This window comes from Thunnus albacares, chromosome 1 (genome assembly GCF_914725855.1).
Source record: "Thunnus albacares chromosome 1, fThuAlb1.1, whole genome shotgun sequence".
Lineage (NCBI taxonomy): Eukaryota > Metazoa > Chordata > Actinopteri > Scombriformes > Scombridae > Thunnus > Thunnus albacares.
In genome coordinates, this window is record NC_058106.1 from 26,856,887 (window position 1) to 26,883,644 (window position 26,758).

The 26,758-nt window shown below is 38.3% G+C and overlaps 1 protein-coding gene across 6 annotated transcripts in view; it reads right to left on the reverse strand.

The window, feature by feature from the left end:
- The window catches only part of LOC122982863 (protein diaphanous homolog 3-like), a 190,865-nt gene that overhangs the window by 149,541 nt on the left and 14,566 nt on the right, over positions 1-26,758 (reverse strand). For all 6 annotated transcript variants that reach the window (XM_044352483.1, XM_044352474.1, XM_044352467.1 and 3 more), the window contains 3 exons: positions 17,709-17,839; positions 2,954-3,028; positions 2,429-2,498 (listed from right to left, as the gene is read on the reverse strand). In XM_044352483.1, the coding sequence (XP_044208418.1) occupies positions 2,429-2,498; positions 2,954-3,028; positions 17,709-17,839 (276 nt within the window). The remainder of the gene's footprint in view (positions 1-2,428; positions 2,499-2,953; positions 3,029-17,708; positions 17,840-26,758) is intronic.

Here is a 26,758-nt window from a genome sequence, read left to right on the forward strand (position 1 = left end):
GTTTGCCTCTTCTGAGGGCTTTATACATTTAGAGAGGCAGTCAGCTTATCGAGCTATGTGATATTCAGATGTCCTTGTATCTGAATAGTTCAATGCAAATAGCTAAACTGTTTGCTTAGTTTGTGTGAAACATTAGACATTTATTGATTTTTCTGTCGCATTTCTGTTATATTCGCATACCATTATCTTGGCTGCATACATAAACTGTCTATAAAGTCAGTGGCTCTACATAATGTACTTCATGAGCACAGTAACCACACAGAGTATACATGTACTTTTGTCCTGAAAAAAGGCAGTGGTTGCTGAATTTTCAGAAACAAAATATTTTTGGGGAGCAGCTGTTTCTATACCTATCAAAACCTAGCAGAATTTTTAATACTAAAGACCCATATTTAGATATACAAAGTAGATATAGTGTGATTGTGTAAAGACTGACCAAAATTTAAATCATGGAGTAATAAGAAAGTATACATGACAATAAAATTAAAGTAAATTAAAGAGCTCAGAGCTATATACTGTACAGCTATATACTGTATATTTTTATGTTAACCATGCATCCTAGGAAATGTTAATGTCAAATCTATATTAGATAAAACACATTCTCTTAATACAGATAAACTGTTCAAAGGGCACTTTTACAGTGTGGTAACTTTCAGTATTACTGGACATTATTATGCAATTGGTGACAGACAATACAAAACATGCAAATGTTTGTCTTGACGCAGGAAGGCAGAAGAAGTAAAAGCTGCCCTGACAGCTGGCAGAGAACACCTGTCTTCTTGGCATTGTGGGTACATCCCATCCCAAGATGCCTCTCCAGCCAGGGATAGGTCTAGGCTGACAGAGAGGCCTACGGGTAAATGCTTGCGTCTGGCTCCTGTTGAGACGCAGGATTACATGAGACCTTACAGCACACTTTGTGCCAGAGTGGCTGTATATCTGTCTCAGCTGGGTTTCAGCTCCATGTGGCAATTTTTTTTTCCTCCTTTATAGCTACTGAGTTCTAATCGGAAAAGTTGAAGCATTTTGACAGCTACTTAAACAATACACAATTTTGTGCAGAGGTGCTTAGACCTGGGCAACAACATCAAAATTAATGTCTACTGACCTTCAGCCGTAATAATTTGGAAGTCAATTAACTTTATAATTACTATACATATTGGTCAATGTAGTATTCATTACCTTTTATTTATATATTTTTCTATGCTTCACCTGCACACAATAGGTGATCACAAAATATATAGTATTCCAGTATTTTAAAGTTATTCATCTATGCATCTGTTTTTGAACCTCTGCTGCTATGAAACTTCAGTTTCCCTGTGTGGGATCAATAAAGTTTTTATAATCTCATCTTATCACAATATGATCATATCATTTTATAATTTTACAAAATTCCGTTTCTGAAATTAAACAAACTGTACAAGCAACAGTCTGCCAGAAGAAAATTAATTTAACAAACATACTGCCATTACTTAAATTAGGTTAGCGAGAAATTCATAGTTTTAATTTCAGTAAATTTTCATTGCATCTTCCAGTCGTACTTTTTATGCCTTTACAAAATGCGATTTTATTTCTGTGGTTAGTTTGCTGTGTCTGTAACACTTTGCTTTGTGAGTAACATCTTTCTGTGCTTTTTATGCCTGCTGCACTATGGCTTGTTTGGAACTAAATCCAGGACTAAAAGTCCAGTTTGCACGATTCGCATTTCAACTGCAACAGCAGATTCCTGAAGATTAGGGAAACTGGACAACAACAGATTTTAAAAATGACAGTGTTGTTTAAGCAACATTTTTTGCACACAAAAAAACAACAAAAAGGCACAGAGACACTGTTCTTCCTAGTTTACAGTTTGGTGACTGATGTTTGAACGGGTGCTGCAAAGGAGACATGCAGCAGAGGAAAAGCAGACAGAAAACTCCAGAACAAATGTCTCCAAAGTAGCAACGATCTGCTGAGTAATTTATGGTTATTGATTTGTCCTGTAGTATGTCATCACATCCAAACAAATAGTTTTGTTTCTGATGCTCGCTCTCTCAATTGCAACTCTTCCCATTCCTCACTCTCTTATACTGTGGGTCCTGAGCCATCAAAAAGTACTGACTCCAGAGTGAGGGGCCAGGAACCTTAGATCTATGCAAATATGTCACACAGTGTCATCCAGATTATGTCAGAACATCAGTAAAACTCCTTTCAATTGACTCCATATTGTTGTGATGCTGTTCCACCCCTCCACTGGTCATAAGCACTTTGTAATTGAAATCCCAGGTGCCTAATTTGGCACTTGCATGAAAACACCAGATGTCAATGTGGATGGGAGATGAGACTCAACCCAAATACAGAAAGATATTTTAGAAAATTTATTTTCATAAGGGAAAAGGACAAAATAAACATATCCGTTCTAGGGTTGAATGATGGTTGATATCATTACCTTATTGTTCATGAAGGCTTTGAGACACTGGACAACTTTATGTTGGTTCTTTTTGTCGAGCTTCTCCTGCCTGGGGACACAAGAGAGTAATGAGGAGCAGTTGGTCTCTAATCAATAGCATGGCGACTACATAATGTATACAGGATGTTTGAAAATTAGTTTTCATATTTATGTATATAGATATAACACATATGTTCATATACACAAATGCAGATAAAGGATAGAAAGAAAGTGTGTAATAGCAAACCCAGAGAAATGCAACGAATGTGTTGATAATGGAAAACGATCTGAACACTGTTTTTTTGAATTAACATTTTAATTAGTAAATGTACAAATTTGTAGTTATTAGGGTTAGGGCTAGTTATTTTCTTAAAATTACTAAACAAGCCACAAATGTCCAAACTATACAACTTTGTTTGCCACTTTTTATAAGTAATTATTAGTATTGACTGTTTGAATACACACATCATTATAATGAAATAGGTAAGATTCTGTAAAAGAATATTGGTGCATGCATGAACTTACTGTTTCTTGAACAGCAACCTCTCCAGTATGTCCAGAAGCAGTCCAAGACCCTCATGCCCGAAGCTCTGCACCCAACTGAAATAACAAACATAAAATCAATACCACAACAGGATAAGACTGACAACTGACAACACTTTCACACTCATGAACCACTGTGGAAAGCTTTTAAGACATAGAAAAAATATGGACAGGTCAGTACTTTGTGCTGAGGAGAAGAGCAGCAGTAGTAAATTTAGGATTATATGCCTCATAAGAAAGACTACTCTAAAACATTATAGATAGAAGAAGAAAAAGACAAATGGAAAGTACATTCAGATACAATTAAAACTGTAACTATTTATATACAGTCCAGACAGTAAGTATTTGGACAGTTACACATTTTTTCCTCTCCAGGCTCTGTGCTTCAGCACATTCAATTTGAAATAAAATAAAGGATACAGGATTAAAGTGCCAAGTCTCAGCTTTAATTTGAGTACGTTTACATCAATACAGAAAGAACTGTGTGGGAAATATAGTCCTTTTAACACATACTGTCAAAAGTTCGGGGGCTCAAAATTAATTGGACAACCACACATGAAGTCAGATCAAAAGAAGAAGAAACAAGACTAGGTCAAAACCTACTATATGGCTGGACCGTGTATGAAATGCTAGAGGGCTTTTAATTTGAAACAACAGATACAGGAAGTGGCAACACGTGGTGACCAAGCCCCCAGGAAATGCATCAGACTTTGACTGAAGCCAATTTGACATAGGGCCTTTCTCAATATCAAGGACCCAAGCTCGGACTTGCGTACTTGCTAGTTCAGACTTGGCTAGTTCGACTCGGGAGTACAAACTTCTGAGGATGGAGGATGCGGTACGGTCATTCTGCAGTTGGAAGAGCAGCATACTTGCTGACAGCAGCAGCTCAGCTTCAACACAACTACCTGACTGTACTGTGACAAAATAATCTCAACTCAAAGCTCCATTAACACTTTCTTCACAAAAAATAACCTCATTGACAGAGTGATGCAGTACATTATGTTATTCAGTCTGTAACGTAGCGATAATAAAAATCCAAACTGTTATGTAACTTAATAAAACAAACAAACTTTAATAGAGACTGATCTTTTCATTTTAGTACTTTTTTGAAATGGAGTGATATCTGTACATATAGAGCCTCAGAGGCAGCGCTGTTGTTCTGTCCAGTAAAAACACGAAGCTCCACTTTACATTCAGACATTGTTGCATCTCTATAACAAGGGTTAAGCAAGTTCACATTACTTCATCAAATAAGCTATTGTATGAGAGAATTTTCTGCTGCTCTTTATGTCAAAGTTGACTTTAGAAACATCTTAGGGAGGAGCTTTTGATGGATCCCAGGAACTGTTGCCTATGATTAAAAAAGTAATATCAAAAGCTTAGGACCAACATAAAATATACATTATTTTTTGTTTAAAAGGCCACAATTTCTTTCCAGTAAAGGAGCCAATGCTGTGTGTCTCAAAAAAAGAGTTAAACTAATAATATTTATCTTATTCTACATTAGTGTAGGGCTGTCGCAATAACCGCAATATTGCGCTACAGACAAGCCAACCGTGGTGGATGGCAAACAACCGCCAAAACTGCCCTATGTTCATATTTTTTCCATTTTTTGATGAGGCTAGGACCTTCTTGTTTAACACTTTAATGTGTGTGTAAGTTATTGAATGTTCGGAGGCTCCAGAGGATCCCGCCCCCCACACACAGCATCTCATGAGCTGAGTGCCGGCTAACCTAGTGCCCTTTTTTTCTCTAATGTTGAGCTTTCAGAAAATTAGTGACCTTGTGACATTTCCAAGAGAATACATAAGCTGGAATTTACAATATATTTATTTGAGAAAAAAAAAAAAATCCATGATTCTAAATCATATTCCTTGAGCTTCTAGCTGAACACTTGAGGCAGGTTAATGTTAGGTGGTTGCAATTAACTCTGGCCTCTGCTACTCAGCTACTGCTGCTCTCTCGATCAAAATATAACTGAGAACTATGCAGAAGATAGAGTATTCATTTACGTAAACCAAAGACTTCATTTACTCTCCCCCCGTCACATTACAATGACTGCTAAACCTGTACTTAAAGCAGATGAAGGAGAAATGGTGTGTGTGATGCATTGCATAACAGAAGCAATAAACCATTGCCTCATGAAATCAACTTCAATTTTGAGACTTATTGGATACAATTCAACACAGAATGGTAATCAAGATAAAAACAATGTTACTTTCCCTTGTTGCTGACAAATCATATGTTGGCGATCCAAGTTTTTCACACGAGATTGATGGTTGGGAGTGGGAAAAAGAGCAACAGTGACTTTAAAAGAACAGAGAAGTTTTAACCCTGACTCAAAAAGGGAGCACAAACAGGAACAAATATGATATAGTTTAGGCAAATATCTTTAGGTATGCAGAAAACAGAGACAAAGGCAGCGTGAGTGAGATTGTAAGCAACTGCATCTCCCTTCTGATTGAAAGTGAAAAACATCTCTGTGAACATTAGCATTCAGTGTTTGTACTGTTCTAGTCAACAAGCTGCATGCCTCCCAGCATCAAATCTACAGAAATTCTCAAGGTGACAACATAAAATGGGAAGCTGTTATCTGAATTTATTTCTTGAAAAGAAGTACAAGGTTGTAGGTACATGTGTGTCCATGAGTTTATTTACCTGGTCTTACAGTACGATGCCATGTCTAGCAAAAAATAGTGACTACTTGCATTTTTGTACTAAAAACCATGAAGAGCTATAATAGGATAGATGGTGGTAGATGCCATTTTTATTTTGTTTTATTTAACCTTAACACACCTTGAATGCACACAAGGGATCTCAATTCAAATTATCAAGCAACTTCTACAGAATATTAGCTGCACTAGTGATGATTTAGGCATGTCATAGTAAAGGTAGCATAAACAAAAACAGACCATTGGATTACAATAGCAAACCAGCTGCTGCTTCAAGTAATTTCAGCATAGGTCAATTAACTTAGCTTGCTAAAGTTGTTGCCTTATGTTGTGTCACTTCACACTTCAATTTACTTAAAGTCACTTTAGTTAACAGGTGTGATTAAGATTTTTTTTTTTGTTGACATTTTTTATTTTATCTTTATTTAATAGTTGAAAGTGCAGAGAGACAGAAATTATGTGTAGAGAGAGGGGTATGACAAGCAACAAACATCTGTGGCTGTTAAAGCTACGTGGTCTGTGTCTTAACCAGTAGGCTACCATGGCTCCCCTTGTCCATATTTTCTGATCGTCCAATCATGGAGTCATTGAATGTCATGCAATCATGTGAGACATCACAGCTCAGTGACTATAGTACTTGCAGTTTCAGCTTGCTGGATATTCTTCATTTTTGCTGAGAAATACAGCAAAAGTGCAGACCATCTTGTGCCTACATTTTTATACAAACAGCCTCATACTGGGAATCAGAGATCTGAACTCTATGTTTAAACTATTCCATGTGAGCTAGACAGACAACTGTACAAACCAGTTAGAGGGAAACATTAGTTGCTTTTGATGTATTCATCCATGTTTTGAAAAATGATGTAGAAAAACTATATTGGGCATCCTGCTGCGTAAGTTATCTACGGTGTGTAGTGCACCATGTAAGCATAGCATGTGACCACGATGTACTGGGTTTTAATATCGTCAGGGGCATTTAATGTACAAACAAACAAATAAAAACAACACTAATCTTGAAATGCCTCTGACATACAGTAGTGATTTAAGCATAGTAAATGGTAGTGAATGTTTAATTTAAAATCATGTAGGCATCATTCCTACTCTCAAATTCATTCCACTTACAAAAAGAGGACAAAAGGCAGGGAATCAGTGTAGGCCTTCACATTAAGATGCATGCATGCATGCATGTGTGTGTGTGTGTGTGTGTGTGTGTGTGTGTGTCAGGATCAGGAAATGATGAAGAGACAGGGAAGGCTGGTGCCAAGGCAGCTAAGGATTGAGGCTCTCATGTTTGAGAAAAAATCCATTTAGCCTACACTTCTCACTGGGCCATAGGCCAGGCCATTCTGGTTATAGAGTAGGAAGGGCTTGGGTCTTTACAAGAGCTTCATTGAAATGCATAGCTCAGTGTCAACTGCATGCTAGTTTTTCATCATCAGTAGGTAAAGCAGAGAGCAAAGGAAAATAATCAGTTGATCTATGGCAGGAATTATTACAGAGGAAACTAACAGGCCTGCACTGTCAGGGTCTGCTGAAACAAATTTGAAGGACATCTACATTGAAACACATGATTGAAAAGTGAGAAGAAGGGAAGGGGAGAGTGGTGACATAATTCAGCTTTCAAATGCTTCTTGTAAAAGGTACCTGGAAATGTAGTAGTTCACAGAGGCCAGAAAGGGACAATATGATACCTTTTCTACAACTCTCTTCAAGAGCAAGAATAATCAGACTGAGACAACAATGTATCTAAGGGGAGTCTTTGTGTCATAGTTGAAGGTCAGGAAGAGCTGAGATGAGGCAAATAAAGCCAAATAATAATAGTAAGATAGCAGTATTATAGTTGATAATATCAATGAAAATGGTGATGATAATAACTTTCAAACAAGAATCAGTAGTTGTAATCATAAGGTGACCTGTTTCATTATCCTTGCGCAGTGCAGTTAAGTGGTTTGTATTTTACATGCTGTCTGTCTAGACTCTAAAGTGATTAAAGTATTTTCAATTGTGTTAGCTAATCTAGCATTCTCTGGCAGCCCTTGGGTTTCATTAGTTCCTAACATCTGGCACCCCTCCCACATCCCAAATGAGAAACTTCAATCACATTCTCTGTCTGAATGTCCTCAGTGTTTGGAGTTGTGTTGTGCAAAATGAACACTTTCCACATCTTTTCTTTGCTAGAGAAACTGCTGCACCAGTTTATGTCTGACTGCTCTAAGTGTTAACATTATTATTGTCATTAGTTATTTGGGATCATACAGATAGGACACAGAGCAGACATCTACAGTCATCATAGCGTAGCATGGCCCGCATCCCTTCAGTGTTTACACAGGTCATGGAGCAGATCTACACATGCAGCTTTCAGAGCCGCCACAAAACATTTTGGTACATGGTCTGTTTCCTCCACAAGCAGTGAGCAGATTTCACAAATATATAGAGCTACAAGTGCAAATTAGCTGTTGAGCTAACCGTGGCAGACCTGTATTGATGTGTTTTAAATGTCAGTGTTGACTGAGTTTTACTGTCTCCAGTAAAAAGACAAATAAAGTACATAAATTACTGTCTCTTTTGCCCTAACCAATCAGTGGTATACTGACATATGTCATTTTCAATCAACAGAGAGGCTGTGATAGTAGTTGCTTGGCGCAGTTAACTTAGTCGTGTCAATAAAAGACTTCAGACGGTGACAGACAGTGTATAGAAAAATGCCTCTGGTAGCAGCAGTCCGTGTGCAATTGATGCATATTAATCTGACTGCATACGATGATTCCACATCTTATGCCAACATTGCCTTAAAATTTCAACATCACGTTGGAAAATTATCCAGTGTTACTAGTCAACACTATTTTTATTTGATATTTATATTATGTTATAAATACTAATTAATGCTCACTCTGGGGCATACTGTAATCACACTTCTCCATCAACAGGTACAAAAGAGGTATGGCTATATTCGAAGGAGGGCTGTCATCTCAGAAAGACAGAGAAACGGGGTGAGAAAAAAAAATAAGGAAAACAAATTCATCATCCCATTCCCTGGGAACAAAAACAGTCATAAATCAAAGAGAAAAATGAGGCGCCTTATCTGGCTAACTTCACAGCTAAGGTAGCTTGACTTCTAACAGAGTCTCAGGAGAATGCATCCAAGGTTCCCAAGCAGTGCAGCAGTGTTGCACTCCGCCAAAGCAGTTATGAACCAGAAATAAAAATTTACTTTAAAATGTTGTCCCAAATATTGCAAGTTAACTGACTACAGGAGTGCTCTCCAGGGACAGATAGCAAGCAGAGGCTGGAGTAACAACAATGTAGGATATCTGAAATAAAAATAGAAGTCATTTCATTCAGTGAGGACTGAATGACGTCACTATCACCCCATTGTTGCCACTAACAACAATACCAATGCTTGTGAAAATTAAACAAGTGTCTACAATATCTCAAATGTCAAGGTATTTATACTGTTCATGTTAATGTCAAGATTTCAAGAATGATTTGAAAAAAATACACCATGCAAGTCTGAGTATAGGATTTGGCTTGAATGGCAATGGGGGGTCTTTAAATAGTAAAATTTGTACTATAAACCAGATTTTATGAGAATAAGCATCACAACAGCTACTAGGACTATAACTGACCATTTTCATTAATACTTAGCTAGAAACACTGAATGTAATAAATGAACAGTTGTTCACAATAAAACACCTCACACCATACCTTGTGTGAATGTTATACAATGAACATCTTTACTATTCAATCTGTGTGCCTTTCTCAAACTTTTAAATCCAAATAGAGTATATGTCACACCTTATGAAAAGGGTAGGTTGCTGACATGTTACTGATGAAATGGAAAAATTACAGTTTTAATGTTTAAATTATAGCATGCATACCCTGCCACTCGTTAAATCAACTACTGCTAATTACTCAGAGAGGAGAAACAACATTTCTAGAAGCTCTTTGTAGCCTTATGTTTTTTAGAAATATACTCATAAAAAAACATTTATGCATAGTGTCTATAACAATACTATGAGTGTGATCTGCATAACAGTACTCTACTGTTTTAGCATAACATTATCGCACTCATGATGGACATCTGAAAAAAGAAAAGGACCAGAGATATTGTCTTTTTTACAACATGCAGTTTTCTTCCTTGTCTGGTGCCCGCATTACCTAATATGCAACTCAGCTCGATTTACTCAAACTGTACAGATTTGGATGTGTTATGCTTGTAGCGGCTAATGTAGCCTTGAGCTGATAGTCTTAAGCGGAGATGAGGAGCAGGCTACAGAGTTCTCATAACCTCGCTCCTTTCTCACTACACACCCCCAGATTTTCTTCTACATTTTCAGACTTGAAGTTTTCGGCCCCAACTGGCAAGTTATAACACTTGAGGCAATTTATCAGCGTTTACACAGCTCCCTTTGGAGCCACAAAAGGCTTTATTCAACTTTCATACATGAGTTGGTATTACTCAAGACCTGTAAACAGACATTGATGTGTAATTCACTGCAATTTACCTTCAAGGAATTGTAAATCTTTGTGTATTGTAGTTAGGTGGCAGGTTTATGAGGCATAAAGAGCATCAAAGGTTTATTAAAAATATTGGTGTAAGGAAGAGGGATGCTAAACTTTACCCTACAGCATAGCAAAAGTGAAAAAGCTGGGGCCTTAAACCTGAAGGTCAGTTTTAATATAATATCAAAAACCAATTTCCACTTGTTTGTCAGATCCATTTCTCAAATCCATTTAACACAATTACATCCTGTAGCCTTGCTGGTCCTCTGGGCTAGTATTGTGGCCTCTTCACAAAAAGGAAGAAAGAGCTGGAATAGCTGATGTGAGTAAGGTATGCAGGGGTCAGAGGCAAGCCTCACAGGGTGACACTCTGAAGGTGTAGGAATTATCAAATTACCTCTAAGTCTGTCTGCTTTGCCACAAGGAACCTGATAAGGAAGCATTATAAGTCTGTCAGCCTATACTAGCAGAATGCAACCACCTGATATTGGATGGAGGCGATGATTGAGAGATGTTTTCTACAGTAGTGCCAAGAAAGTGACAGTGAAAAGCCTCCAAAAACAGTGGCAGACAAAATGCACTTTGCTGCCAAATCAATCCCACAACTCAGGATTGTAAATTGTGCTTTTATATAGCTGGTGGGTACCACTGCTGGCCCACTGTTTTTTAAAAAAAAGACAGGAGCTCTGCCACTAAGACAGACTGTTGAGCCGTAACATGCTATCTTATGCTGAATGTACACAGCATCTGGCTGCGTTGCTTTCCGGCTGCGCTCTGGCTCACTAGCAGCTTCAATGTTCACTGGAGACATTTTGGAGATTTTTCATGTTTTACAAGCAGAAATAGACATTTGGCGCTCATTCAGATGTGGTAACAGATGCTTTGTGGCTGTACTTGAATATGACAAGCTTTTGTTGCTTTCAACTTTCTCTCTGACCGCTCATTTTAAGTGGTAATATAGCCAATCTCACTAGTATCTAGTATTAATGAACCAAAATCAAATTATTATTAATTATCTGACAACTATATTATGAATTCAGCTGCATTAGAACACAGTTGTGATCACAGAGAAAAGCAGAGGACTGAAAGGAGAAAAAAGAAATACATCATTAAACATTCATTTTAAAGATCCCCTCCAGACATGTTTAAAGATGGATATAAAATACTCCTATTTGAATAATAATTTGTGTCTAACATAGTTTTTCCAGAAAAAAGTTCAATTATCTTGTTAAAATCCTTAAAGTGTCATTTAGGCCCTAATTAAACATTCCAGAATCAATGAATATTTTTCATTTCAAAAGTTTAACTGCTGGACACCAGATGTCTCCTACTTCACTGAAAGGTCCATTCTCAGTGTATGTGTTCTGGATACTTCAAGTTTCCACATCACACTTGTGTAAGTTGCATATTAGACCGCATTTAGCTTCCGAACTAGTCTTGATGTCACAAATCCTGCTTGTAGGCACACGTCTTGAACATGAAAACAGCCTTCTAGTATCAAACTCTGCACATACATCATAGTGAAGCTCAAACATCCAACTGAAGTAACAATAAACAAAACACATCTCTGAGTGGAGGAGTATGTAAATTGCCAACAAATGTAGGAATGTATATACATTTACAAGTAAATTTCATGCTTCAGAGATGCGAGCTGCTCTATCAAAAACAGGCCCGGATGTGAGGTGAGGTGAGGCTTCATTTAATTTATCATTTTACAACCATATAACACGTAAACATTGTTCAAAGGTGTTCTGCATATGAGCAGACAAGACACATTAGGTGTGCATTTCATGCAGTTGGATATGAGCTCACTGTTTAAAGAAAAAAAATGTTGATTACTATTCACCTCACATTTTATGGGACTGTCGAGAGTTAAGACATCTAATGTATCCAGCTATCCTATGTGTTCATTTTTGAATAACTTTTCCCTGAATGTTTTAATATGATTCCCAATTGCAAACATATTACGCATTGTACAGCCCTAACTATACTACTAAGTAACCTCAGCCTACACATTCTGTACATTATGCAGAAAAAGATTGAGCTCATAATTTAAGTATTATATCATTTAACTGAAATTAGCAATTACTCAGCTCTACAGCAAACGGCAAAATGTAACCAAGCTACTATTAGAAATGTGACAGTATCAAATTTTCCCTCTACAATTATTGCGGCCAAAAATATCACTGTGAATGGTATTGTGCACCCATTCATGTTTTAATACACATTCTGATTTCTTAGGGGTGTTAAGGGATGTTTGTAAAATCACACAGAATGTAATGGACCATACCACAGTACATCAGGCCTCCTGCCTGCCCCTCTTGCACACTATGCCATGGGCAGAGCTGAAGCTGACCCATGAGGAAGAACATAATGTGCGTGATTTTGAGACAGTGAGTTTCCTCTTGTTCAGTCAATGAATGCTCTCTCTAGCTACTATATTTTTCCCCCACATTCAGCTTAAAAGGTCCTGTTTCTGCCTGAAAAAGTAACAGGTTCACCAGCCTGAGGTAGATAGAACACACCAAGGTAGGTCCAAATAGTAGCTAGTTTCTTTTAACATCAACCCCTGTTTTTTTTTTTTTTTATCCATGGTGCCCTCACATTAGCCAAGCCCTGAAAACATACCAGTGCATAGACACTGCAGGTGCAACAGGGTACAGTATACACATACAGAGCAACAGATAGAAATATACAGTGTTCAGTGACAAGGAGGTGTGAATGAACATTACCGGCCAAAAAAACCAAAACAAAACAAAAAACTGGTCAGTCAAATGTCATCATTCGACACATCTTCTATATATCTCCATACATTTTTTGTCTTTTTTCATTTATTAATCCATGTATTGAATCTCTCAGACATTTTGTGAGAGTTTCTTTTTTATATTCCATTTTGGTCAACTCTTTTTAAAATATATATTAATATATTTTAAAGGAATCCAGTCACAATTAATTACAAATATGAATTTACTTATGAATATATGAATATCACATAGTGCTTAAGTTTATATAGTCACCAATATTATTTTAATCTTACCAATTTCTTATCTTTATCATTAAAAATTCTATTTCATCATATTTATTAACAAAATTAACACTATGTTTGCCGAATTCTACTCCTGGAGTTCGTGCAATTTCATTAATGTCTCAAAAAAAATGGATTCATCATGATCAAAAGCTCTTAACACCAATTTTCTCTTGTCTGTCTCTTGTCATCTTAATAGAGCTTCTATGCTCAAGAGGTTCTAGAAAACATAATGAAGTCTCTGTTCTTTTGCTCTATTGTGTAAGTAGGTGGGAAAGAGCGCTGGTAGGTGGGAGTGCTATTCACATGCAAACTCAAAAAGATGAGTCAGGCAGTTTATTAGCCATGAGAAGGCTCATATCTCATAAAAACAACAAGATGATACATTTCAGCTGTGTTAACAACGTATTTTTAAAAAAAAAACACTTTCATTCAGTGATGCTGAACTGGGTATAAACAACAGAAACAAGGGAAGGGAAGAAAAGTAAGAAAAAGGGAGGGTAATCATACAAATATAAAAGGATGGTGTGAGGGATGGATTGTAAGGTTAAAATATACTGAGAGTAATGTTTGCTACATTAAGGCAATATTAAACTATCTTTTCATATATATATATATATATATATATATGTACCCTCAATGTACAATTTTTACTTTACACAGCCAGTAATAAGATTCATTTACACATACACACTTGTTACTATTGATTGATCAAACATATAAAATGGCCACTGAATTTTCTATGTTCTGACTGGCTCTCAGGTGTCAATTAATTTCTGGTAACAAACTGTATACTCTGTCTACACACTTAGACAGAGTTGCGTGTGTGTGTGTGAGAGAGAGAGAGAGCAAGAGAGCGAGAGAGCGAGAGAGCGAGAGAGAGAGAGAGAGAGCCAGATGATACATATTTACTTTGGAAAGGTAGTCAATAACATGGTGTAGCATGGGATGCAATGCTATTCTCTATTGTTCTATCTTGAGTGTGTATTTGAGAGCAGATAATCAGCATTTCTCAGTTTTCATATGTGGGGGCATGAAAAACTCAAGAAAGAGACTCATCAGCCATTTCTCCATTCTCTGTTAAAGAGGCTGACCTTGATGCTAAAATGAGAATTGCTGGTCCACCTTAAAAGTCAGTCCACCTTAAGTGAGCCTGGTAAAGTTAACCTAACGCGTTGTTGCTAACTTCAAGAGGGAGGATGACAAAAAAATCCACAATAACGCAGGGTTTTTGGCCTAACACAGTGTACGAGTGAAAATCATTAGTAGTCCGTTGATATTAATGATCGTCTGAAATTTTAGCAGCGGCGCTCATAATTTTGCAGTGGCAGTGCGCCGCTGCTGAATGAATATAGGGTAAACACTGGTCATACATTCTGTCATTGTGTTACTTATAGATGAATTATGGTGAAAATAAATGATCCATTTTTTTGTTGGGGACCCACTGGAACCCCCACAAGGACCCCTGGGGGTCCTTGGACTCCACTTTGAGAGCCACTGGTGTAGACAACAGCCTCTTCAAAAGCTGTTCAAAAGCTCACCACACCTCAAACAGAAAAGATCAAGGATAAAACACAAGGCCATAACATGATGCAAGACCACAGTCATCCTCAATCAACCGTGAACAGCATGACAAAACTATTTTTTACATGAGACAGGCCAGAGTCTAGTAAGGCATTCTGATCTTATTGTACACATGCTATGTATCTATTAGGGGTGGGACAAAAAAATAAATTAATCAATAATAAATCAAAATTGATATATCGTAATATTTCCAATTGTTATACATTATCAATACACTGGTGCCAAGTATCAATACTTTTTTTTTGAACACTGGACTGCTCAGAATTGATTCAGCTACTTTGGCTCACCACTACCGGAGTCCCTCTACCCTCTGCCTCCTTATGGAGGTGCTGAACAGACTGGTGACAGTCAGATGAACGGCAAGAAGACAATGAAGAAGAAATGCAAGCAAAATGACCAGCCATGAGCAGCTGCTGTCAGACTCTCTGTGTCCATGCTGGGAACACACAGAGAGTCCACTGGATCTTTGACAGTCATTAGAAGCACATTCAAGGCCCTTTGTAAAAGTTTGTGTGTGGTACATGGCTCTACTATAAGAGGCTGTTCGGTGTGTCTGTGTCTGTGGGGGAGTGTCAGTACGTAGCCGCTGCTGTTTATCATGTTTACGTTTAGCCTACCATCGTTGCGCATCAGCCCTGAATATCTTGTAAAGTTCTAAATATAGCACAGTTAGTCATCTGCGTGTTGTGTTTACTGCCACAGAAAAGCAATAAATCTTTGAGTTATTAACATAACGTCGCCTCTCTGCTGTCTCTTATCACGCTTACTAATGCTACCAGCGGCTCTGTGAGAAGCACAAACTGCGGCTACAGTTAGCAGTGTTCTGATATTTATACTTGGCAGCATTACTTTTATGTGAAACTAATCTACTCTTAATAAACATTTACATTATCTATTTCCTGCTCTTTTAAATATTTCTTTCTTTCTTCTTTATTTAGAGATATTGTGATTTATTGCAGAATATTTCTATGTGATATATTGTGTATCGCAGAATCACCTTTGTTGTAATATATCGTAATCGTGGGAAGAATATCGTGATAGTATCATATCATTCATCTGTGATTCCACTCCTAGTATCCATGACGTCAATCATGAAAATGACTTACTGTGATCAAACAAATTATACCTGTCTGTTTGTGTGCGTGCAAGTGGCAATAAGAAGTGGTTAGGTTTCTGACTGCCTTTAAAGTGGTTCTGGCATAGCATATTATCATGTGAAACCAACTTGCTAATCCCCAACCTCAGGCAGAGAGTCCAAAGCGACAATCTTAATATGAGGGAGACAACCAAGACAAGACTGACAGGGATCTGCTTGTCATAGTGGCTTTGACAGCACCAAAGAAACATCCTCTCTCTCAAAGTGAACTTTACTACGTATTGGGAGATAAACCTGTACTTTGAATCAGCATTGTGACACACAATTAGCCATCTAACCACAATTAATATTATTTTCAGTATGTGTATTAATGCATACCCTTTCATCCCACTTGTATAAATGTACGGTGACTATGGAATCATTTTACTTAAGAGCATCTCAATTTTGTGGATATTTGACAAAGGAACAAGTGTAAGTCATTGAAATGGAAAGTGGACAAAAAGCTTAAACCAAAATTGTTCATTTCACTAATCTACTGATTTGGGGCATATGGAATTTAACAAAGGCATAATCGTCTGTTAATTGTCTGTTGCTCAGGCTGCTTATGGTGGGCTGAAACAAGAGATGACGCTTTATAGAACTCTGCTTCAACAGTTTAAATGAGTTCACTCAGATTTTGGGTCAATTCTGGGTAAATTCATTAACCAGGCAACAGTGTTTTGTTCCTGATGAGGCACTTTTAATTTGCTACAGCTCTGATTAACACCTCTGCCTGGGATGCACCTCACAGCCACAACCTCTGAGGTTCATAGGTGTGAGCTACAGCTCTTCTCAATTTGCCACTCTATACTTTGTTTTGTTTGAATCCCTCCTTTCCTTTATATTGAAATATGTAACAACTCAATACATTGATGAATTAATAAGAAATGAAAAATAAGAAATGCACAAACAGTCAATAAAACATGAAACCTAAGGCAATAGGCCTTGAAAGTGATCACATCAAAATGTGTTTATACTGTGTAATTATTTACAAAAAGAATGACTAAATGTACAATAGTGACAACATGTAAACTTAAAAGGTGCTATATGTAAGAACTGGCCACCTGTCAAATTCATACTCCACACTCCAAACAAATTGGGGGCAGTATATCATCAGAAAGTTGGGGTGTCTAACCCTGTCATAAGAAAAAAGGAAATGCACAGTCCCTCCCATAGGTCTTTGGCCCCCCCCTCCCGAAGGTCTATGATGTCAGACGTTGACCGGCCAATCATCTCAGGAGTCGGGCTGCTAGCAGCCAAGATGACTTGCCGTATTCACCCGGCCAGCAGCTCCTCACATCTCCGAAAACGTCAGAGCTAATTTCCAAACAGGCTTTAATTGGATAAACTGACCACATATTGGGAATCTAAATGGTTACTTTATCACCTGAAAAAAACTTAATAAATTGACATAATAATGGTCCTAGATCAAAAATTACAACAGCTTTTAGTCTGGCTCAAAATCCCAGTTGGTGCGATGATTAAAAAGAGGTTAGAATACACCCTTGGGGCAGCGCTACTTCTTCATCCTCTCATGTTAGACTGAGGGCAGACTGGACGCTACAGTCACTCACTATTGCCTTTGAAGTACAAAGTGGTATTACGAGACAGGATGAGCCGGGGCTAGCTGGTTAGCATGCTAACTTCAGTAGATATCTCTGTAAACACAATACAAAGCTGTCTTTGACATAACGTCAAAACTGTTATTTATTCACATTCTGTCGATAATTTTAGTTAATTTTTGAATGCTTTAAACTAAATTTTTACATATAGCACCTTTAAGGGACCAAGTCTATTTCCATTGTTGTACTGTACCTGACAGGGTTGCTGGTAAGAGAAACTCTCAATGAGTCGAGACAGGCAAACAGACGTTCGTCCATCACCCCTGACTTCAGCTCTCCCAGGAATTCCTGGGGAGATATCTGATGGTTGCTTCTCAAGCTACCCTGGATGAAAAAGAGGAAAGAAGACATCTCTTAGCGTAGCCATGGAAAAAGTGATCAAAACATGCGGCCAAAAAGTCTGAATAGTCAGTGCAGTGATAGAAAGACCCATGAACACATTTCATGATAAGTCCCAGTCAGATGTGTGTGTATATATTTAGTTTCTCTCAATATTTTTTTTTCTTCATTGGAGCTGCAGCATTCATGTTTTAACTAAATGGCATTCAAAAGAGTACATACCTTTGCCAGCACAATGCAAGGGTTAAGATAGGCCAGAAAAAGATGAACCTAACAAAGCACATATCTATGAATGGTTTACCTTACCATCTTAAAGGGAAAAAGTTACCCCATGCATGGTGTTACAATGTTGTTCAATCACTCCTTGGCCTACCAACAGCACATGCCTGTACTGCAGTGACTAGAAACATGGCACTTAGCTAAAGCTAATTAGCAGCAAGATGCCCCCCTTCTCCAAAGACAACTACCACAAACTTCTACAGGAGACTGCAGTGCTGGGAACTAAAATTCACCGGCTAGAATTGAACATGGAAGTGAATGGACTGTGTGGGAACACCACCATTTTACCTTTTACTCAAAACAGTGGACAAAGGCATGCTAATTAGCGCCAACAAGTATACCATGAAACAGGAGGGCTGTGTACTGCATAGTCAATCTTCAAGTGGTAGTCCTCCCTGGAACTCTCTTGGCGCAAAGCCTAAGAGCAAATTATTTCTCTTGGAAATGGAAGGACGAGTAACAGGCAGAGCCCAGAACCCTGAGATCTGTGATGTGACTGGCTTGCCTGCATTATCATCCAGGCAGAGCGCCTCTTCAACCCATGTTCTTAGTAGGACACAGCCAAGGACAGCTGTGAAAGGGATAACCACAAACCTCTACAACAACCAAGTGTGCAACTGGAGAACAGATTTGATCCACTGTTGCAGGACCCTGGATCTCCGTCTTATGACCTGGATACCCTCTCATCTTCACACAGCAGGATAAGAACTGAGAGTAAATCAGAAAGTAAAAGGCTACAGGGAAAGCTAAAAAAAAAAAAAAAAGTTTGACTGAGCCTAAAACTCTGATTATGGGTGAAGCATGTGCAATGAAAACACCAAAATATTTTTTCCCAAGGATATGGTCTCTGACATGACAAAAAGAATCCTGCATATCTGTTCCCTCTGTCAAGGACAAGAGACTTCTTGTCTCTTGTCCTTGGGAAGACAACAAGAGAAGACATCAAAATGCGTCAGAAACCTTGAAAGAGAGCCACCCCAGCCTCCACCTGAAGAAAGCTTTAAACATGACAGTCATCAGAGCCTAAAGGAAGAATCCACCCCCACTCACCAACTACCACTTCTGAGGATTCACCTTCTTCACCCCCTGAAACCTCATACAGGTCACCCTCCTCTCTAGTCACTGTTTCCCCCTCCTCCCCCCTCTTGGAGTTCAGTGACCAGATGAAAGAGCTTGTCACTGCTGGGACCAAACTTCACCACATCCTACTCCCATTTTCTCTCCCCTAAACCCCCTTTGGCATCCAACTCCACCAACAGCTTTAAGTCCTCAGCCGGTTTTGACACAGTTTCATCAAAGTTACGGCACCCGGCCTTTCCCTCCCTCCACAATGGCTTCAGAATCATCCTCTGACTCCCCAGCCTGATAAAAGCACAGCACATCCAGTTATTTGTGTACAAAATACAGCAAGCTCGAACTGATATGTGCTGTGTCCAGGCTGCAAGGCTGATGGCACTCATGATTCTTCCCAGGAAAAGCCAGAGCCCAGTGTGATAACAGTGCAGCTGTTCTTACCGTGTCAACCCCTCACAACTTCAGTTTTATGAGTGAAGCTATATTACATAAGAAAAAAGGTGCAGTTGCCATTTTGTTAAATGATTCCCTCCAATGCAAGCAGATATCTTACGGAAATTTTGCTTCTTTTGAATATGTGGCTCTTCAGTTGAATTCCTCTTCTCAAGTTATATTTCTAAATGTCTACAGGCTACCTAAATACTGCGAAACCTTTTTGATGACTTTGCTGAACTGCTGTCTATAATCTGTATTGACTTTGACTGTGTAATTATTGTTGGTGATTTTAACATCCATGTTGACAAGCCCCAGGACAGCTGCACTACAGAACTGTTTTGTGTTCTTGATAACTACGGACTGACTCAGCATGTGATGGAGCCCACACACAGCAAGGGGCACACTCTGGACTTAATCATCTCCACGGGTCTGAACATTTCTAAGGTTGTGGTGACTGATGTTGCTCTCTCTGATCATTCCTGTGTTTTCTTTGAGAGTGCTATCTCTATGCACACAAATGTTTAAACAGAGGTAATCACAACACGGTATATCACTGAAAACACTAGTGAAATATTTATTCGGGCTAGTATTACTGGATCTCAGTGCTGCATTTGACATGGTCAACAACAACATATTACTAAACAGACTGGAAAACCGGGTGGGACTTTCTGGCACAGTACTAAACTGGTTCGAATCCTACTTAAAGGACAGGTACTACCTTGTGTCTATAGGCCTCTTCTGTTCAACATCTACATGCTTCCGCTGGCTCAGATTATGGAAAACAACAAAATATGTTACCATAATTATGCAGACGAACCACAAATTTACATAACCACATCACCAGGGGACTGTGGTCCAATACAAGCACTGAGTAAGTGCACTGAACAAATCAATGATTGAATGTGCCAGAATTTTCTTCAATTCAATCAGCACTCATCTTCAATTGGTAATGTGAAAAACCACAAACCAAGCCAGAAATCTTGGTGAAGTCATGGACTCAGACCTGAATTTCAACAGCCACATCAAGACGATTACAAAGTCAGCCTACTATCACCTGAAGAATATATCAAGAATTAAAGGACTTATGTCTCAGTAGGATTTAGAAAAACTTGTCCATGCATTTATCTTCAGTAGACTCATCTACTGTAATTGTGTCTTTACAGGTCTCCCTAAAAATAAAAGAAAAAAAAACGATCAGACAGCTGCAGGTCTACTGCAACTCTCAGTTCTATTAAATCACAGCTGAAGACTTTTCTATTTGCCACTGCCTTTTATTGAACCAAATTTGAGGGTTAATATCTTACATCTTACTGTAAGTTTTATTCTCCTATTTTATGTCTTAGTCTATTTCAGCTTCTTTTTTTTTTTATTTGAAACAAACAAAACACCGGCACTCACAGATCTGTCTTATTACTTATTGTGGACAGAAATGGACATTTCAGCCAAAAGCCATCAGTAGCATTTCACTAGCTTTTTTTGTCTCCAATTTACTATTTTTTTTAAAATTGTACTTAAATGTCTTTTTATATTGTCTTGTGTTGTTTTCATATTCTGTCTTGATGCCTTTTATGTTCCATGTAAAGCACTTTGAATTACCTTGTTGTTGAAATGTGCTATACAAATAAACTTGCCTTGCCTTGCCTTAGTCTTGTAAGGTATGGGTGGGACCTAAAGGCTGCAAGATTAGGTACTAGCAAGGCCTAGGTGCATGTATAAAAAAACCTGTCTACTATCAGTCGACCATAGGCTCAGTCTGAAATGCTGAGCAGAAGTCTCACCCAGAATAAATGAAAACACCTGTGTGGGTGTGCAGGGCCTTCAGAAATTCATAGTTTAAAATTTGTATTATAGCATTACATGGACAATTGAGGTTGTTCAGAAGGTAACGTGGGGTCCAACTTTTATTTTCCACAATTTTGTTTATTTCTGCGTCTGTAAAATCTTTTCTTAATTAACACCGAAAAGTTCAGTAGTTTTCAGTTTAAAAACACCTTCAGCAGTGATATTTTAAATTGGACTAGCATTTGAAGTAAAAATGACATTTTTGACCATCTAATTTTTCCAGGTTTTTCTGGATCTGTCTGGTGGCTTTGGATCAAGGCCACCAGATGAGTAAACCCAAATGCTTATTCCCCGGTTCTCTTTAATTTGACGGTAAGTCAAGTCTCTTAATTAGTTCCCTAACCTCCAAATATTTTACACCGAACGGACACATTTCCCAAATAGAACATTTTCCAAAGGGGCACAGAATCTCATCTTTTCATGTTGGTTCAAAAATGTGTCATCAACACAGAAATGACAGAAATTAACTAAGACAGTCACCATCTCTCACACTGCAATGTTCCATAATGTTTGATCACATGCAAAGTGAAACCATGCCAAATGTCATATATAGATTACCACTGTAGATATGGATTGTTTTACAATTTATTTGTTTATCTTGCCCACAGTCCCTCTTTAGCCACCAGAGAGGGCCTTTATAAATGTGCAACTTTCTAAGTAAAATGTATCTGACCATAGACTTTCTCCCCTCTATAATAACAATCTACTGTACATGAATCCTGACAAACTAGTACATATACCCGCATAAAGCTTTTTCATAGTCTGAGATGACAGTAGCAGGCTTAAAAGCAAGTTTCTCTGTTTGTTTGTTTGTTTGTTTTTTAGCAAGAGGGTGGTGTAAAGAGAAAGTTACACTTACTGGGTTTATCGAGACAGCTGTACCAATGCCAAAGCATCACATATCGTTGGGTATGTTTGTGATTCATCAAAGGCCTCAGAAATCAGCCTGTATCGCTGCTGGCAGGAATAAATATCCCTAAACCATGCAGGCTGCCAAAACAATGGAAATACGCCCAGTCTGTCTCTCCCCTGACATCTTAAGCCACAATCTATAATATTCTCAATGTTTACTCTCAGGTGTATGCACTAGTTTTCATTAAAAAAAAATTAAGTGAACTGTCAAAATCTCACTCAAAAAAACCCACCTTCATACTTGTGTGCTAAAATGATCATAAGCACCTCTGTCGCCCTAGAAAGGGATATTGATCACCAGAATAGGAGTCAAATATCTATATGAGCATGTAGAAAGATTGCCAGGAAAGCAAAATAGCTCCAACTCACTGATAATAGTAAGCGACTACTGAATAGCTTGGTATTCAGTTTGAACCTTTAGGAAAAGTGATTCTGTTTGGTATGTGCTAGAGCTGCAGCTAATGATTTATTTCATTATTGATGAATCTGCTGATTATTCTCTCAATTAATTGTTTGGTCTATAAAACATCAGAAAACAGTGAAAAAATGCCTATACTATTTCCGATGCCGTTTGTGATGTTTTCACATTAATCTTTTTTCCAACCAATAATGTAAATCCAAATACAATTTACTAATGATACTGTAAGATAAGGAAAAGTAGGCAATTTGCTTAGAGAACTTAACCAATTAATAAATTATCAAAATAGTCCAGAATCAATTAATCAATCACCACCACAAGGCTCTAGCTCAGCACCACAAATGAATGCACTTGCCCCATAATCTTCAGCAACAAAAACCTACAGTATTGTTATCATCATGGTTAAGACCTGCCCTCTTTGCTACACTCATGTTGGGCTGTCTTGCCCTGTCATGAGGAACTGGAACAGAGGGGGCCATTTTACTAGTACCAACCACTTCCTGGCAGCACACCAGCCCATCAAAGATACAGTAAGCCCGTGCCTCCTTCCCTTTTCCTTCTCTGGCCAAGCGGTCAACCGCATGTCCTGTCCTGGAGAGACATGATGATGAACATCATGGCACCCTCAGCAGCTGCCATGCTACAGCTGCTGAGGGTGTCATTCTAGTTCGCAACCTAGACTTGTTGCTGGGCTGCCACAACTGTCTCAATCACCTCTACTCTGAGCTGACTGCTGAGGAGATTGTGGAGGTCCTCACAACACTGATCGGCTATCTCAGGTCTTCATTAGACAGAGAACCCTGCGTGCTGCTCATATCAGCAACAGGCACCTCTGGCTAAGCTTTTCTTGCTAAAGGAGCATTAGTGGCAGCCTGTCTGCATGCTGACATCAAAGGAGCCGAGGACTTGCCTTAAACCTCAAACTCAAGTGTCTCTGTAGCTCTTCTGCATCTTCATTTCCAGTGAACGACATTGTTCAACTTGATATCAATTCCATGCTATTTATAACATTTTTAATATCAATAAAATGTGGCAGTTGTGTTCATAATTACACATAAAATAATCAAACTGATCTTCAATGCAATGGATTGTGCAACACTGTCATGCAATACATCAAACAAAACTCTTCACAAAGATAAAACAAAACACTTTAAACTCACCAGCAAAAGTGGTATGGTCAACAGTAGTGAGACATGGCCAGATTTCAGCTTCATGAGCATCAACCTTTGCACACCACTTTCCTCTCATCACATCCACCTGAAATCATGTGGGATCAGTCCTGTCTATTTATTCACCCACAATGATCTCCATTTCTTTCTCAACTCACTATGCCCAGAACAATGATGGTAATGGAGCAAGTTTTTCCCCCCTCACTTCCCCATCTTAGCTGCACTTTCAATTGGGCCCTCTATGTTTTTCTCTTCACAACAGTACAGGGAAGTGGAGCAGGGCCACAATGCCTCAATCTCTCTGTCTCACTGCGAGGTCACTCTCAGAACATTTACTCTGTACAGCAAAGCTCTGAGCTTCACCCTCCCCTTGGCTAGATCAGACAATGAGAAGAGGATACAGGGATAGCAACTAGTGCTGGGCAGTATACTGATTCATCCTGTAAACTGGTTTTAATTTCTCGTACAATATGAATTTTTCATATACCTCCATACCAGTGCATAGCTGAAATAATTGCTGTAACTCTTCAATAGAAGGCAAAATATATAATTGCTGCGAAGAGTGCTACAGTTGGGGCAAGCTGTGTAGAGTATATTGAGAGAGGACCCCTATTAACTGCATAACCTTCTTACTAACGGTTATAACTTTATAACACAATAATTAATGACCCAAAACTAACTCTTTTTAACAGGGCAAAAAACTATGGCACACAACAATTTGTGCCACATAAACAATCTGTAACACTAATAATTATAATTAATGTACATTTACAAAATTACACCGCCAAACGGCATGCTGGGTACAGCTTACTAGCTAGCCAGGTAGCTCTGTTATTGAGATTCAGATTGAGATTTGGGCAAACGAGGCCTCAGGTATAATGACAGTTATTGGGGCAACCTCCATCAGCCTCCTACTGCTTTTGAAATAAATATGATTTTTGCATGAATGGGGTGAGGAGAGCAGTGACTGCAGGAACAGCAGCAGTTCCTCCTGAGGCCTTTACTACAAAGCAGGATTTGGGGTTAGCAAGGTAACTTCCGGTTTAACCCTGGGTTTTCAGGGTTACGACAGTGGTTCACTTTTTACTGGGGTACATCGCCATAGCAACTTATGCTGAACAGCTAACCTGCTCTAGAGCAAGTTAACTCCAGAAGATCAGATCACAATTTGTCAACACCCCAACCAGTGACCAATCAAATGACTGTAAAAAAAGGAGTCATCATTCCTACAGTATCCCAAAATGGACAAAAGTCCTGAGTTTACAATAAAGTGACAAGTAAAAAAGAGCAATATATCTTTTTATAGGTCAGTAGAAACACTTTATAGTTCCAGGCTTTCTATTACCACTCCAGTTTTAAAACAGAGTTTCTAACAAATGGAGAGATCGTTTACGACACTAAACACATAATGATGATTTTAGATGCATTTTAATTGTGCAAAACTGATTTTATCCCCAGAGTGATAGCTGACAGTGTGGATGATTTTACACTCTGATTCATCACTGCAGCTCAGAATAACATCACAACTTTGTGATAACTGAAAATAGAAATGAAAGCTTGTCTTTTATTCAGAAAATAATCCACACACTGTTAATTGGCTCCCATGATTATAAATGCAACATTTCAGTCAGATAGACCTCATCGGTCATTAACTACTTTTACACTCTTTGCTTTGGTAGCAGAAACAGTCTGGCGTTACTTTTAAGTTTTTACGTGCCAGAGAATGTTTTCTTCATCATCCAACTAAATAGGAAAAAATATTCATTCTATACTCAAGTCACATATAATAATTTCTACATGTATTTTAAGCCTTAGCCTACTTTTAATATTTGGACATTATTTCTAGTGTTTCTACATCTTTTTGTTTTGTTGTGTGATTAAAGGCTATCATTTACATTTCACTTTGCTGAATATGACTTTTTGCTGTCCCTAAAACAGAAGTTTTCCACAGGTATTTGGTATCACCGTTTCATCTCATATCATATGAAGTACTTCATTCGTGGTTCTGATGATGTCACTCATAATTAACAACCCCACCTAGTTCACATAAACGTGTTTGTAGCTGGATAGGAAAACCCAGAGTTGACTGAGCTGGTTGATAGCCAGCTTCTTGATACCAGTTATCTGGATGGCCAACGTTAGGCTCAGTGAAGCCAGCTAAAGAAAATATATCCTGGGTTTGTTGAACTTGTTTCATTGCACAAGCCTCTGTTGACCTTCTGCTTCCATTCTTCATTTTTCTTCTCTCAGTTGTTTTATCTCCCCTCTGTGTACTCTGACTCAAATAAATACGCTTGGCCATTCAAAGTGAAATCACTCACAATCGTCCTCATAATAGTCCACAGGATAATCCGTCATTGCACTTAGTTTCTTTAGTTTCCTAACCGCGGTGAAAGTTAGCCTCATACATGTAAACAAACCGGCATGCGCAGATGAATATGTGGATGATTTGGTTAGCCAGAAAACTGCCCCAGATACAGATCTCTATGCAGTTAGCCACAATGCTGCTACAGGTGGCTAGTTCCTGTATTTACTTTCATTCAGACTCAAAAACAAACTTTTGAAGCGATTCCTGTAAACTCTATGTACTCCTGACAGTAGAATAAGCCACTATAAACCTATATAAAAGCCCAGTCATGCAAAAATAAATAAATAAATACCGTGATATACCGTAAAACCGCCCAAATATTAAAAAATACTGTGATACCAATTTTTGGTCATACTGCCCAGCACTAATAGCAACTTAAGCTGATAACACCTGATTCTTCACCCAAT